At 37.3% G+C, this 15,409-nt stretch overlaps 1 protein-coding gene across 1 annotated transcript in view; it reads left to right on the plus strand.

The window, feature by feature from the left end:
- Nucleotides 1-15,409, plus strand: part of CUBN (cubilin) — a 140,806-nt gene that overhangs the window by 25,873 nt on the left and 99,524 nt on the right. Inside the window, exons 21-27 of the mRNA XM_071560397.1 lie at nucleotides 145-361; nucleotides 1,384-1,514; nucleotides 8,223-8,409; nucleotides 10,848-11,008; nucleotides 11,538-11,719; nucleotides 12,365-12,521; nucleotides 15,017-15,204. Coding sequence (XP_071416498.1) covers nucleotides 145-361; nucleotides 1,384-1,514; nucleotides 8,223-8,409; nucleotides 10,848-11,008; nucleotides 11,538-11,719; nucleotides 12,365-12,521; nucleotides 15,017-15,204 — 1,223 coding nt within the window. The remainder of the gene's footprint in view (nucleotides 1-144; nucleotides 362-1,383; nucleotides 1,515-8,222; nucleotides 8,410-10,847; nucleotides 11,009-11,537; nucleotides 11,720-12,364; nucleotides 12,522-15,016; nucleotides 15,205-15,409) is intronic.

A 15,409-nucleotide genomic window follows, 5' to 3' on the forward strand; every position in this document is an offset into this window, starting at 1 on the left:
TAATGGGAGATAAATTCTGAATCAATTACTATGTAGTATGCATCAAGGAGAAAAATAATAAAAAATTTCAGAAAAAAGTAGCCAATTATGTGTCCAACTTTTTTATAAGTGTGTCATTTAATCTGATGTTTTAAATCTTTGCAGTATGTGGAGACACTTTCACTGAACCATCAGGAACCATTACAAGTCCTGGCCATCCAGATGTCTATCCACATGGTATTAACTGTACTTGGATTATCAACATTCAACCTGGCTACCTTATCCGCCTGACATTCACTTCATTTAACTTGGAGTTTGATTATAGTTGCAGAAAGGATTATCTTGAAATATATGACAACAGCACTGTGCAAAAATTGGGAAGGTGAATATGTCCATTAGCCTACAAACCTGAATTACTGTGGAGTAAGCGCTGTTCTGTAGATCTTGGCATCTCATTTGGTGCCTCAGGTTTTGTGTATAGATTATTTTCTTTTAATTACAGTAACAATAGCAGCAATTTTTCTGCTAGGATAGTAAAAACAGCTTGCTTCTTTGACCATGGAATGAGAAGAATGTTTAATAAATATTATACAGGGAGAAATTAAGTTGTGTCAAAAGGATAGTTTTCTTAAGGACAGGTTTCAATAGCTGGTATTGCCAGTTCCATTAACATTTTGATTTATAGAAAATAAATTCAAAAACATTAATATATCTGTGCCCAGAAAAGTGCTGATTTTAAACACTTGCAGAAGTGAAAGAAAGATTACTTAAAAGACTGTGCCTTTGGATCTTGGCAAAAACTAATGCAAAATCTGCATTTTATAGGGTTTAGTTTTCACTTTGTCTTGGATATGTGATTTATCTTAAGGAAGAATCTTAACCCTAACCCTAACCCTAATTCTAACCCCATCTCCAGTTGGTGAATACACAGGCTTTTCTTGCTGTCCTTGAATTCTGTAACATCTGAATTACCTGGGAACAGTATCCAGCTGCAGCTACAGACTGTACAATTGTTGGCTGACATAGCAGTATTTTGGAAAATAAGAAGCAAATTACTCTCATAATGGAGAGCATTTTGCAACCTTAGTCTTTGGCCAGCCACTCTGACTCCTACAAAAACCAGACTATGTTGTAGGTACAGCATAGTATAATTCCAATAAGAATTTGACAGCTTAATGAACAGTTTCCTCTCTGACTTTGCCTCACCTTAGATTTGTACCCTTATACATGTAGGGTGCTATTTAGTCCCATGATAGAGGGTATATGGCTGGGATCTCTGTTATCCAAAGGACAGAATTGTGTGTGTGTAGCTGTTCAAACTTCTCAGAAAAGATGAATCCCCTTACAGTACTGCAAATGCTTTATAAAGTATTGCCATTCGATTTGGTGTATCTTTTGCTGCAGATACTGTGGAAGATCAGTTCCACCATCTCTCACTAGTGGTGGCAACATGATGACGTTGTACTTCGTGACAGATCACAGGATTGCATCTGAGGGCTTCTCAGCTAATTATATCTCCCTGAATACATCAAAAGGTAATATGTCAGTCTGTTCATTATGCAAATTAAATGTTTTCAGCTGTCACTGTAAATAACCACTACAAGAAACAGAAACATTATTTTCTGTGTTAACAGAAGGCTTCCTGGTGCCTCTTCTATCCCTTCTTATTCATCCTTATTTATTCAAAAGCTTTTTTCTCCCTAGGCAAGCAGAAAGCAATTTCTTCAAGCAACACTGCTGTGTTCTTTAAAGAATCTGTAAGAACTGGTGTGCCAGAACTGCATGAATTGTTTAGGAAAAGTATTTTCTGAATCTTCTTTGTCCATTCTGAGCTGAGCATGTCTGATCTAGAAAACATGGTAATCATGGACAACTCACTTGAATGGGGGACTCTCAGGTGCCATAAGGTTCTGTATTGATGATGGGTAAAGCTCATATAGAATAAAATTTGAAAAAAGCAGAAAAATAACCTGAAAGTACAAGCATTTTTTCATTACAACAAAATGCAACCTTTCTGTCTCCACAAGGGTTCAAGTCTCCTGTTATGCCTTGAATATCTACTTTTAGTATCTTCTTCTAAGGGGCCATGAGTGAGGTATAGGAAGAATGACTGTTCATTCCCTTAGTTTTCTTCTCTTTTGAAGAACAGGAGGTATTTCTTCCCAGAATGGGTGGTTGGGCATTGGAATGCACTGCCTGGAGAGGGGTGGAGTCACCATCCCTGGTTGACTGGATGTGGCACTTAGTGCTATGGGAGGTAGAGGGACAGATTCTGCCTAGCAGAATTAAACCACAGAAGAAGCAGAATGAGACAAAGGAAAAAAAAGTAAAAATGAGAATGCATTTGTAGCTGGGATGTTCATGTATCTATCATTAACCAGTTTCATATGGTTTGTGTGTGTGAGTGTAGACAGTGAGGGATTTATTAGATGAGAACCAGAAATTCATAGTATTCATTTATGCAGTCATAAATTACTGCTCATTGTTTGCGGTACTATAATGTTTTTATATATACCAGACTGCTAAAATTCACTTTTTATTAAGAATAAAGTGTTTTGAGGCTTCTATAGCTTGAGAGATGGCAACCATATATATGTGTATGTTGACTTTACTGTGAGAAGCAACTCTCCAATTCCCTGCAGTCATATCAAGTTTAGTTTTTCCACTGTGAGATGTTTAGGCCTGATGTTCATGTCATGTATATCCAGTTGCACTAAGGTAGCAAATTGCTGAACGTAATCATATCTGAGAGATTTACCAAAGCTATGGTTTTTTTCTTTCTTTACCTCTGCTGCCAGTTTTCTTTTTTTTTTCCTGCTAAGGAAAATATGGTTCTAATAATGTTTCTTGTGCAATAAGAATCCTTCTTATTTTTAAGTTATGTTTTCTTAGCCAGCTAGAGTGTAACCAATATCAGAACTTCTCAAAGATGTTCTGTTTCATATTACTCATTTCAATAGTCTTTTGCCTAAAGTTATTTTAGAGAGAATGAGCTATTGAAAACATGGACAAGAGTATCCTACCTTCTTCCCCCCAAATAAATAGAAGTTAAAAAAAAAAAGGATAAGTAGGAGTAAAATTTCTTTTTATGTAATACAAGACGAATTTTCTTCTCCATGCATCTTGGCATGGTTTATCTTTAATATATTAATTCCTGGAAAAGTAGCCTGAAAAGAATGGCAAAGCTATATTTCCTGTCAAAATATCTGAATGCCACCAGATACAGCCATGGCCATGGACCCTAAAGTGCAAACAATTGTTTTAGTACTCTGCCAGCTAGTAGCTGTGAACAGTTCATATGGCAGCAATCCAGATGGAAATCTTTCAGTCAAACATGCCCACTCGATACTCAGTGGTTTAAAATGTGTATTGCCCACTTAAACCAAATGTACCTTGGGTGCTTAGTTCTTGACCATCTTTCTGTCTTTAAAAGGGGAAAGCCACATGGAAAGAAGGTAATATTTTGGTTTATTTCTAAGAGTCCAGGTCTCAATTACCAGATGAAGGAATGTCACAACAGCCATGTAAGTGTTATGATAGATCTTAGGGTTTTCCTCTACAAGTCTTGGCTGACCACACCACAAAGAGCCAATGTAAAATTATTGAAAAATCTTTGAAAGGGCTCAGTCTTCCCTGGAACTTTTGCTGAGGGTCTTGATAGATCCAAGCCACAATTTTCCAATAGGAATAGCACTGGAGTCAGTGTATGTATTTTTTTTGTCCTTGACTTCTTCAGAAATAAATGGGAATTCATTTTTTTTACTTTGAATTGGGGTTTTGGAAGTGATTTTTTTCTTCTTTTTTCCCTTTTTCCTAATTTTTTTATTCCTTAAAGATGCTTTATTTCATTCTTTCTCATGGTAAAAGTGAGCCTTAGCAAAGTGTTTAGCAGATTACCTTTATGATACGCCTTTTCTTCCTGGTCTTTCTCTGGCTTTGGTGAAAGATAATTTTCCTCGTTATCATCCTGAATTGTGAATATTATTTATCAGGGGGGCAAGCTCATTTTAAATAGCTTCATTGTGTAGTATATGTTAGTTACAATGACTGACAGAAGCCAGAGTTTGAGAAGGATGAGGAAAGAGAAAAACATTTGTGAACCCAAGGACTTGAAAATGTACCTGAAATTGTTGTATAGATTTGTGTGTCTTCTTCATTGATACCTGAGTACAAGTTGATATCTTCATTCCTATCTTGCTGACTGAAGCCAGTAATTATTAGGAATATGATGCCCGGCTTTGCTCTTCAGCTGAACAAGCAAAGACAAGAAGGGAAAGTGATGTCTAACAAATACGTGTGTGCAGAGATGTATAGGGCATGGTTGAATGAGGCTGAACTATGAGAGAAAACAAAGCCAAAGTTGTACTTGTGTCTTGAGCACCTGCTCAGGTCATCCTGACTCTCAGGAAAAAAGGCTCAATTAGCTGGCACCTGACAATTTGTTGGGCCACTGTAATTTGCTAATGTTTGATCAGAGTATTACTCTGTGTATGCATGCCCATAGATGTGTATACAACTCTATAATTTGTGTGTTTATGTGTAAATCAGCAAAAGACAGTTGGAGATTCTATTTTAACAGTTCTACTCAGTGTTTTGAAGGAGTTTGGGTCTGAAACCCTACAAAGGACCTTTCTGTGCCTCTTTGGTAAAAAGTAAGTCTGTCAGCATCTGCCAGCAGCAGTAACAGAAGGCCCTGAAGGGCAGATGGGCTTTTCCATTGCCTTAGAGAGGCATGCACATAATGTGATAGTTTCTTTTTTATAAATTTTTTTAAACGTGCAAAGTATTACATAAAGATCTAATTGTTAGGGATCCCAGTTTTTCTTTGGCACAGAGAAATTGAAAGAAAAATCCCATGTTACATATGATGCTCTAGCTTTATTTTTGATTAATTAAAATTGTGGCAACTGATGAATATCTCTTTATGGCAAAAAACATGGATATAATTTTCTGCATTCTGCATGATTGCATGAGTGAGTGTTACAAAAGCTGGCATTTTTCTCTTCTATTGGCTATAGCAGTGGGTTACGGACATTTATGGCTTTTTTCGGAAGAGCAAACACATTCAGTACCAAAATCAGAAAGCAGATTGAATAGCTTTCAAAACCTCACACACTGGCAAAGCAAGATGTATGATTGTCCTCAACAATGGCCTCCTTCTGTTTTTCGTGAGCAACAGTGTTTTCCAACTAAACTGAATTAATATTTTTTTCCAGAGATATAATGATCATGTATAGTATTATATTAGAATGCATTCTGAACTTTGGCAAAGGAGTCATAGCACTTCTTTCCTGCTAACTTTGCTAAGTGTTCACTGAAGGAACTGTTACTGCTAAGCATCCCCTCAAATTTTGATAGTGAGGTGAGTGCCAATTCTCCTGCTGAAAGCAGAACACTATAAATTAATCCAGTTACCAGAAGAGTCAAAAAGCTGGATTCCTTTATACTTTTCTTAATCCTCATAGCAGCCAGCATGCACTACATCTACACTTGGATTTACTTCTCTGTAGCCAGAAGTCTGACATTTCTAAGGCAATCACTGTTCTTCCTTCTGTATTTATTCCCCCTGAGCTCATAAAGAAGTGTAAAACAGTACACAGCATCCAGTTAAAAATGGCACACTTGGGATATGAGTTTCTGTATGGACTTCTTCTACAAAAGAAAACTTTGGTGAGGCAGGGAACCTGGACAATTCTGTGGAAATTGTTATTCAAAGGGCTGATAAAAAACATTTTGGCTTCTGTATAGCTAATTTTACTGTAAGGATGCTTATCTAGTATATCAGTTTCGATATTCTCCAGGCTGACAGTTAGTATTCATGGTCACAGCCCCTGAGTGAATTAGTAAGGGCAGTGTTCCAACAGGTCGAATCATTAAGTGTGCACAAGTCAGACAGTTACCCCTCCAAAATCAGGAGGAAACTATTAGTTAAAAGTAAGTAACTTTATAAATATACACATATTTTCTTTTTATTTGTATTTTTTTTCTATAATGATCTGTTAGGAATAACTTGGGTCACATTTCTAAGTCAGATTTCTAACCTCACAGGCAGCATTTTCAAGAAATCATGTGACTTCAGGATCTGGGGTTGATGATAAGCCCTACATATCATGAAACACTACAGAGTCTGGCAGCACAGGCAGGGTGTTACAAGGATTTATAAAGCAGCACTAGGTTTTTAAAGGTGTTCAGGACTAACTTGTTTGTTGTATGTGAACATTAGAGCATATCTGTGACAGACCACACAAATGACTAAAATTCTAGAAGACTTGAGTAGATTTTGGGTACACTAGGGCATGAAACATTTTTGACTTGTCAACACCAAAGTACAGCCCAATGGCAGAAAATTAACCTTTTTCTGAGTCATGTTTCTTTGTTCTCCTTGTGATGAACTAGGAACATGAGTCTGGTAGCTTCTGGTAGCTTTGGGGGTATTCGTGCCCCAGAAAATGTTGTCAACAGAGGCCTTTCAGGTGACGAAGAATTCAGAAAAAAAATCATAAAAAAAGACAGCATTAAAAGCGAAAGTGTTTTAGTATTTAGAATAGATAGAGAACAGATATGGAAATGAGAAACCTTAGACAAAAAGAGCCTGAACTGTAACTTCTCCCCTTCCCTCTAAACTCTTATGCAGTTGAAGAGTAAAGCATAAGTATTACTACATTGCAGCTGTGATGTGTTAGAAAACAGACTTCAGAGATCTGTGGCAATCAGCCTAAATGAATAGAGTTGATAATAATATTTTGCTTGCTCTTTCAGTTGTACTTATAATTAGCTTAAACTTGTCTATTTCATAGGAACTGTTGAGGAATTCTACTTTAATTTCTTATACTTGCAATCTGTAGGACCTGAAATGGGGGAATGGAGGACCAGAATGGGTCTCCAGGTTCATCAAATACAGATCACAATATTATGCACCGTGCTCTTTTTTTTTATTTCCCCTCCTCCCCAAGAGCTACATAATGTGAAACCCTTTTTAAATTACTCAAACTATATCTCAAAAACTGTGGATTTTTTTCTCCTTTCTTCATCCGTTGTGTTGGTTGGATAATTGCTCTAGAAATTCAATTCCTGATAGAAACTTTCTCCGAATTTTTGTGTATCCATATTCATAGACATTTTGTAGCTTCAGAGCTTGTACTGTCATTGAGAATGTGTTTTATTTTTCTTTTCTTCATATTTGTGGATGTTTATCTGCACTTGCGAGTTAAGCTCTTCTAGTGTTTCTTGCCTACCAACCCAGTAATCTCCACAATCGCTGTCTTGCTTGTTCTCATTTGGTTTCCAGAACATTAGTAACCATGTTTATCCACATTTTTATGAGTGAAGTGTCACCATTACTTTGTGAAGTGGCATCAAGATTTCCTGTTTTGCCTGAAAACACCTGACACAGTTCACATTTCTTCTTGCCCTTTTTGCAGCCAGATCACAAACTTTGCTCATTGACTGTGATCAGCTAATAGACAACAGTTCTTTCCAAACCAAGTCTTATGTATGATTGTATAGCAAATGCTTTTATTCCTAGTCCTTATGGCCATGCTTTCAAAAGAACTTCTTTTAAATTATTGCTTCGGTTTTGACTCAGCATTAGTCCACATTCTTTTCTTCTTTCCAGCTCAGAGTACCAAGGTGCTTCTACATTGCTCACAAAAAACATCATGTAGTTGATTTCAGTATAGGACCTTAAGTTGAACTGCTTTGTCCTCAAAGTCTAAGGATTATACTGCTTTACAACTGATTGTCACTTATGGCCCAGAAAATGGAATAAGAAATTTAGACATAGAATTCCATCTACCAGGTTTGATCGTGGGGAATGCTTGAGAACAATGTAGCTTTTCCACATAGCTAGAGACTATATTCAGTTTCCACCACCACTGCATTTCAGACATTCAGGATTCCTACATTCTGTGTTCAGCAAAAAATCGCTTTCAGCTTCCTTTCTCTGCTTACCTGGGTTTCAGAACAAATCCAACTCAGGCAGCTGCAACCGCTCTTATGTTGCCTATTTATTACAGACACAGTGTTCTGGTAGAAGCTGGACAAATCAACTCAAATGTAAGAAATTCCATGATACAGCTGGATTCTGGTTTTAGTTTATAGTGTTGATGTTCAGCAGTAAGATGAGTCTAGGAAGAATTATAATGCTCAGGATGTTTGGTTCTCTGTCTGCTAAAAATACAAAATTCCTGTTAATTTAGTATACATGTTAAATTAATTTATCCTTCTTTCTTTTCTTTTTTAAGTTTGCTCACACAACTACAGTTCTGAAACTGGAGTGGTAACATCTCCAGACTATCCCAGCAACTACCCTGTCCGGACTGAGTGCATATACACTATCACAGTGGGAATAAACAGACAGATTGTGCTGAACTTCACTGACTTCACCCTGGAAGGGAATACACGCTGTACAGAAGATTATGTAGAAATCAGGCAAGGCTAATTATTTCTCTTGTCCTTGTTACTGATAACCATGTAAGTTGTTCAAATCCATTTAGGTATGTTGACAAGCTTTAGTTTTAAGTATACATATGTGCTGTCAATGTGGGAAAAGGACTTACCAGAGAGGCTACCTTTTCCTCCTCTAATCCTGCTCCTTTGTCAGCTTTCCCACGTGATAAATTCCTGTTCTGAGAGCAAGTGGAGTATGTGAATTGTGTTTCCATGCACTACATTAGGGTGGTTTTCCTTAGTGCTGAAACAAAGAAGTTTTTTGCCTGTTTTGTGACTTATTCTCCATGATATTTGAAAAATTGTGACAGTCAAGTGAAGTCTCAGGTGACTGGAAAAGGGGAAACATTGTACCCATTTTTAAAAAGGGTAGAAAAGAGGACCCTAGGAACTATTGACCTGTCAGCCTTACCTCTGTGCCTGGGAAGATCATGGAACAGATCCTTGTAGAAGCAAATTATTCTATGTTTTTTGATTCTATATTCTGTTTTATGTTTATAGTCTTTAGACAGCAGCTACTCTGGGACATAACATGAGGAACATGGACATCATCTGCTATATTTGTCTACACTGGCATCACCATTAAACTTAGGATACTAGCCCAGTGCTTTCTAGGAAATTTTATAGGACAGAGACAAGCAGAAGAAATGCAGGAAGGTTACACGTATGCTTACAGTACAGCAGCACCAAGTGCATGTCCTTTCTGCTGTGTGGCTGTAGATGGGATTTGCACCTTGCAGGGTTGGTGAACCCATTTTTGTCCTCATGAGTTAACTCTCTGGATGAACCATGTCTGCAGAGTGTCAGTTTTACTCTAAGCATGCTATGAGTTTCCATTACCTCACTGAACACCATGATGAAGCTCATTCTGAACATGATACCAGATATTCTGTATGGGTTATTCCTTGGTAAGTAGTATCTTGTTTTTTGAAACCAAACGACAATCTGCTTGCTGAAGTTGCAGTATTAAGATTCTGAATTCCATCTGAATTAGCTGTGTTTTTTTCAGCTGTACATACAAACTGGAGAAGGTTATGAAAACCTGAAAATCTTTTTCAATATTTTCTAAGTAAAGTGTTTCATTTTTTTCATTTTAAAACAACAATCAAGGATTAAATTTAATCTAACTTTATTTTAATGATTAACACTTTTATTTGGGACAACCTGAATTGTAATGGATGACTTTTTTCACTTTTTTCACCTTGAGAACTGAAAACATTCATTTGGTCCATAAATCTAACTCTGTTTTCACTGTGAAGAGCTCAGCAGCATTAAACAGGTTTTAAAATATGGCCAGAACATTGCCAAGTGCAATTCAGCACATTGCTGCTGCCATAACTGGATTTCCAGAGTGTCTCATCAAACCTGATACCATGAAAGATAAGTCTTAGGTGGAGTGCCATTCTGGTTTCTTGTCCTGAGGTGTCCTCTGATAAATTGCATTCAGTCAACTAAGAAAATTGTTCATCTGACCACAGCTGCAGAGGCTGAGAGGGAAGGTTCTGGCACAGTTTTTCAACTGCCAGTAACATGAGACAGCAACAAGCAGTTTAAGCTGGAAAGATGACAAGAAAAGAGTGGCAAGGTCTAAGCAGAAATTTCTCTCGAAAGCAGGTAAAAATGTGTGAAAATGTAAATGGAATATTGCTGTCCACTTAAAAAGCATCATATCAAGATCACACCAATATATAAATGTATTTATTATTGTCCTAATGACCTGGAGGTTGTATGTAGTAGGAAAGTGTTTAAAGATAAGCTGAGAAAGCAATTGATAAACAAGTTATCATCATCTTTTTTACTTCCACAACAGGTGTGCAGGAGGCAAAGCAGAACATTAGCTGTGCATCTTGATTATAGTATTTAAAATTATTACTGGAACTAATACTTAATTTTAAAAATAGGAAAATAAGATTGTACAAACAATTCAGAAGACTCAGAAAATATTTAAAAATGCACATCATGTCAGTGAAATGAATTCAGAAATTAATTCCCATTTGTGTAGTGACAAATAACATGTTTTTTTTTTTAATAAGTCAACTCATCTAGTTTTGTTCCAGGCTGAGCAGTGAGATGTTTCAGTTTAGAAGATTAGCTTTGGTTGCACCTAGTAGACTATAGAGGTCCTGCCTGCTGCAGCACCTAGTCTACCTGAGACACTTTTGGAGCCTGTTACTGTGTTGACCCCCTCTGGACAGGCTGCTGAGACGAGAGCGTGACATACCCAGCAAGCAGGTGGTTTTGGCAGGGCTTCTTAATGCAAGTAGCAGTGCTTCTCCTGTATTTGGTAGTGATATTGCTGTGAAAGATGAAGAGCCAGGATTAGGCTTTCCCAGGCCTGAAAGAATCCCAATATTTTTGATTTGTTACCATTTCTCGTGGTTTCCCTATTTGACCCAAGGTTTTATTCTCTGTCATTCTAGAGATGGAGGCTATGAAACTTCTCCTTCTCTTGGAAAATACTGTGGTACAGACTTGCCTCCTGTTATAATCTCTCATGGTAACAAGCTGTGGATAAAGTTCGTAAGTGATGTATTCGGCACCAGAAAGGGATTTTCAGCAGAGTGGGATGGTACATCAGCAGGTAAAATGACTGCATTAAGTACAGAACTATTTTACACATCTCATTTTTGATCATTTGTTTGTATTTAATTTCTCACCGTTTCCCCCCCATCTTTTCTGCTTTCCATCTTCTAAAATCTGTCCTCTAATTATATAGCAACATAGATGCATGTTCTTAAGATAAAGGATCCAACTTTGATCCTTGTGCTTTCTTTTTCACTACAGGGAAGGACATACTATTCACCAGATAAAATGTGGCATCAATTATCTCATATGTTTAGGAAAGCAGTAATCCAGACTTTAATGGAGAGGTTTCTATTTGAAGGTTAACTGTCTATCAGAAGCACTTTTCAAATTAGGTAGTTGATATTTCTATGTGCTATGGGGTCTCTTCTGCTTACAACACTGATGGCTAGATGCATATTTTTGGGGCATCACTGAAGATGTTCAGAGCTTGTGAAGGAGGTCAATAGTGAGAATCTCCCACACCATGTCAAGTTCTCTAGTCCTCTAGATATTAAATGTTGCTTTGGTTTCTTTGCCATTTTCAGGTTGTGGTGGGACTTTGATGACAGCTTCTGGCATCTTCATGTCTCCCAACTACCCTATGCCATATTACCACAATTCAGAGTGCTACTGGTTCCTCAGAGGAAGCCGAGGAAGCCCATTTGAAATCCAGTTTGAGCAGTTCCATCTAGAGCATCACTCAAAGTGCGACTTTGATTACCTTGCGGTGTGTACCCAGTGATACTTTGCTCTGTAGGCGGGATGATGAGCACACAGGCAAGGGAAAACACAGAGCCTTGGTTTCAAAGGTAACTAGATGAACAGACCCAGAACAGAAAAGCTCCATGCTGATATGCTACCTTCATACCACAGAGCCATGAGGGGCAAGGCAGTGGTGTTTCTGTGTAGCAGCTGGTAAGAAAAGCATTTATGTCTAGATAGAAAGGCCATTGAAACAAGAATCTGACTATCTTTTAAATGTGCTCTGTTTTGAACCAAGACCTTAGCATGCTTTCTTAGTAAATTACATGGAAAAAAGCACAGCAGCGTCAATAACCCTACTGTTAATCTCAAATTTTATATTTGAATGGTTGCATAAATTATTTGAATATTTTTAATAAAGTTGAAATGAAGAGTAGTTTTCCCCCTCTTGATGAGCAAGCCCCTCAAAACCCACTAGTATTCAGTTACTGGCTTCCTGTTTTTCACTGATTTTCTTGTTTCTGAAATGCCTGTCAGGCTTCCTCTGTGCAGAAATACAATTTAACCTCTTGTATACCCAGTAACAATTCCCTAGCAGACATTTCTCAGGGGGAAATTACTTGGGGTTTTAATACCCTCAGATTTATTTTATTTTTTTAATTTCTTTTAGATATATGATGGCAACAGCAGTAATGCTAGACAGCTAGGTAAATTTTGTGGGAATCAGATACCACAACTCATCCGTTCCAGTGGAGACACCATGTATGTAAAACTAAGGACAGATGGCAGTCTGCAAGGCGGAGGTTTCTTAGCCAAATACAAACAGGGTAAGTAAGTAAAAGAAGATGAGAACATGTTTCTACAGTTCATGTTGTTCATAAAACTTCTTGCAGCCCATGATCTTACCTATTCATAAGCAGAATCCAATGTGTAGAGCATATTACTGACCCAGATTCTCTAGTCTGCTACAGTTACAGAACACAGAGAGCTAAAAATTGTCTGCCCAGTGATGGGGGTTATCTTCTCATCTTCTTAGAAAACAGCTGTTGAGGTGTCTCTGCTTCTGTTACCCGCACCAGTGGCACTTAGCACCCCAGATTTACTCAGAATAATGAGTGCTGGATGTCCATAACAGCGTAGATTGGACTGTTCTTGCTCTTCTGCTCATCCAGTCTCCTGCCTTTTAAAAGGAGAAGGCAGATTTAGCAAACTTCTCTGAGCTTCTAGCTGCTTGTGAGGCAGGATAGCAAAGGAGAACTGAGTTCCTGCCAGCCCTCCTGCATCTTTATAGGTGCTTGGGATAATTTCGCCTATGTGGAACACTTAAAAAAGTTTCATTTTTATATCTTGTGGTAAGGGCCATACTTTTCCTGCAAACACTTTTTTGTAAAATAGTTCTACACCAGAAATATCCAAATAATAACATCTGCAGAAAAATCCATGAAGACACATGACAAATTAAAGTTAATTTATTCTGAGTCTAATCTTGAATATAGTCCCAGCATTTACTTTTCTTCTTATACACTTCATGCTTTTTATATGGTTAAATGCCCATTGGAAGATCCATAACTTCACTGTACAAAATGATTTGCAAGCATCTTGTGCACCCTGTATATGACCTGCCCAAGTGATAAGGATTGCTGTAGATTTATAGACATTAAGTTGTCCTAGGTTTGAACAATAGTAAATGGATTACAGCAAAACCAAAGATACTCATCCACACATGACTCATACAATAATTAGACGACTGGGGAAGCTTTGGCTCCTCAATTCCTTACAGATATCACAGATTCATCTACCATGTACTTTTCAAACTGCAATGTCAAGAAGATACATTAGAAGAGGTTCCCCCTCCCTTTCATTAATTAAACAGAGCCCTTTCAAAGCACTCAGATGTAGAACCTGAGAGATCAGATAATGTGATTTACATTCATATTTAATTCCTGAAGATGCATCAGAGGAAGCTTTTAATAGCTTGCCCAAAAGCTAAAATTATGTAGGCAGTATGGTATAAAAGAAGGATGCTTAGATGCCAGATACCTTTACATGTACATGAAAGAAATGTAATGATGAATTGGAAAACATTGCAAAGAAAAACATGGTATCAAGTCAAAATTCAAAGGCACCTTTGTGTCTGATATATTCCTAATAAAATCCTGGTGGCAGGGGGTAGCAGATTTTACCCCACTTGCATTCTTCAAAAACCATGTTGTGCTCTTCAGTCTGTCCTTTCAAAGAGTTGTAGGCTTCAGTGTCACTTTGCAGGCAAGCTCCACTCTACCTGACCCTGACCTTCAGCTGTATCCTGAGCATTTTGAAGTACTAAAAACACAGACCTTGCTGCTCTTTAAATTGTTTGGAAAGAATAAAAAAATGTGCAGGAGGTATATGTGCTACACTTGGTGACAGATAATAGAATAGTTATACAAGTGAATTTCAGCTATTTCTGCTGTTCAAACACTGCAGATTTGCTGTACAAAGCAAAGAACCTGACCCGCGCCCCTCCTCCTGCCCATTTCTCTGAGCATTGCACTGCTCTGCTCCTGATACACATCATATGCTTCAAGACAAGGGATTGCCCACATTGATATTTCTGTCTTTAGGAAAAGGTGGATACAGGTAAATGAGCTCCCTGGTGCCATAATTGTAATTTAATTCTTTATCTAGTTTAGTTTATTTTTATTTTCTTTACACTTCAAGGAAAGCTTTTATTATTCCAGGTGAGGGTCCAATTATTATGCTAGCATTTTATTGTATGTTTCACAAGGAAAATCATGGCTCCTTTTTAAAAAAATTCATAATCATTTCCTGTTCCTGGAGCTAGAAAGCCTAATACTTGTAGTGTACTTTCCATTTGTTGTTTTAACCAGGGATTATAATTTTTTCCTGGTTTGCTGAAATAAACCACTTCAGTCTTTTAGTCCATCCTTGTTGAGCATCCTCCCCAAATTGTTTCAAATGACAGGGCAAATTTCTGCCATTATCTATCAAAATGTGTTTCAGGAATAACCATGTATCTATAATTAAAGAAAACTGCCAAAAAATATACGTACTTTATATACTGATGTTATACTGAAGTATATACTGAAGTTTCAAAAAAGAGGTCATAATAACGCTGACAGATTCCAGTTTGAAAAGTCTGGATTTTGTTTGAAACATATACAATATGTTCTTCAGCAGGTCAAAATTCTCTTTCTGTATGACTTCTCTAATCTGAATAAAATTATTTCTCTCCTTGTAATACTAGTAGTAACTTTAATTAGTAATTTTTTGAGTTATTGGATCACTGCACAAATATTATCTATTATCACTTCTCTTTCAGTTTGCCATGAAGTACTGACTGTTAATCGTAGCCATGGCATATTGGAAAGTTTCGATTATCCAAGTAATTACCCATTAAATGAACACTGCACCTGGACTATCCAAACTACCAAGGGGAACACTCTCAACTATAGCTTCACAGCCTTTGATTTAGAAGATGGATTGGACTGTAATCGTGACTTCTTGAAGGTAAGTACTCAGACTCTAGAAAAAAGAAAAATCAGGTCTTCACTAACAAAGAAAAATAATAAGGATGCAGAGGAACAAGGGGAAATTCATCTTATCTAAATTTAACCATTAAAACTCAAGAATAAAATCCAAATTATTTGACCCTGTTTCCTCTGTGATCAGTAGGGAGAGAAGCATTGCCACCTTTAGACAGGTGTGTGCAGCT

This window comes from Pithys albifrons, chromosome 7 (genome assembly GCF_047495875.1).
Source record: "Pithys albifrons albifrons isolate INPA30051 chromosome 7, PitAlb_v1, whole genome shotgun sequence".
NCBI lineage: Eukaryota > Metazoa > Chordata > Aves > Passeriformes > Thamnophilidae > Pithys > Pithys albifrons.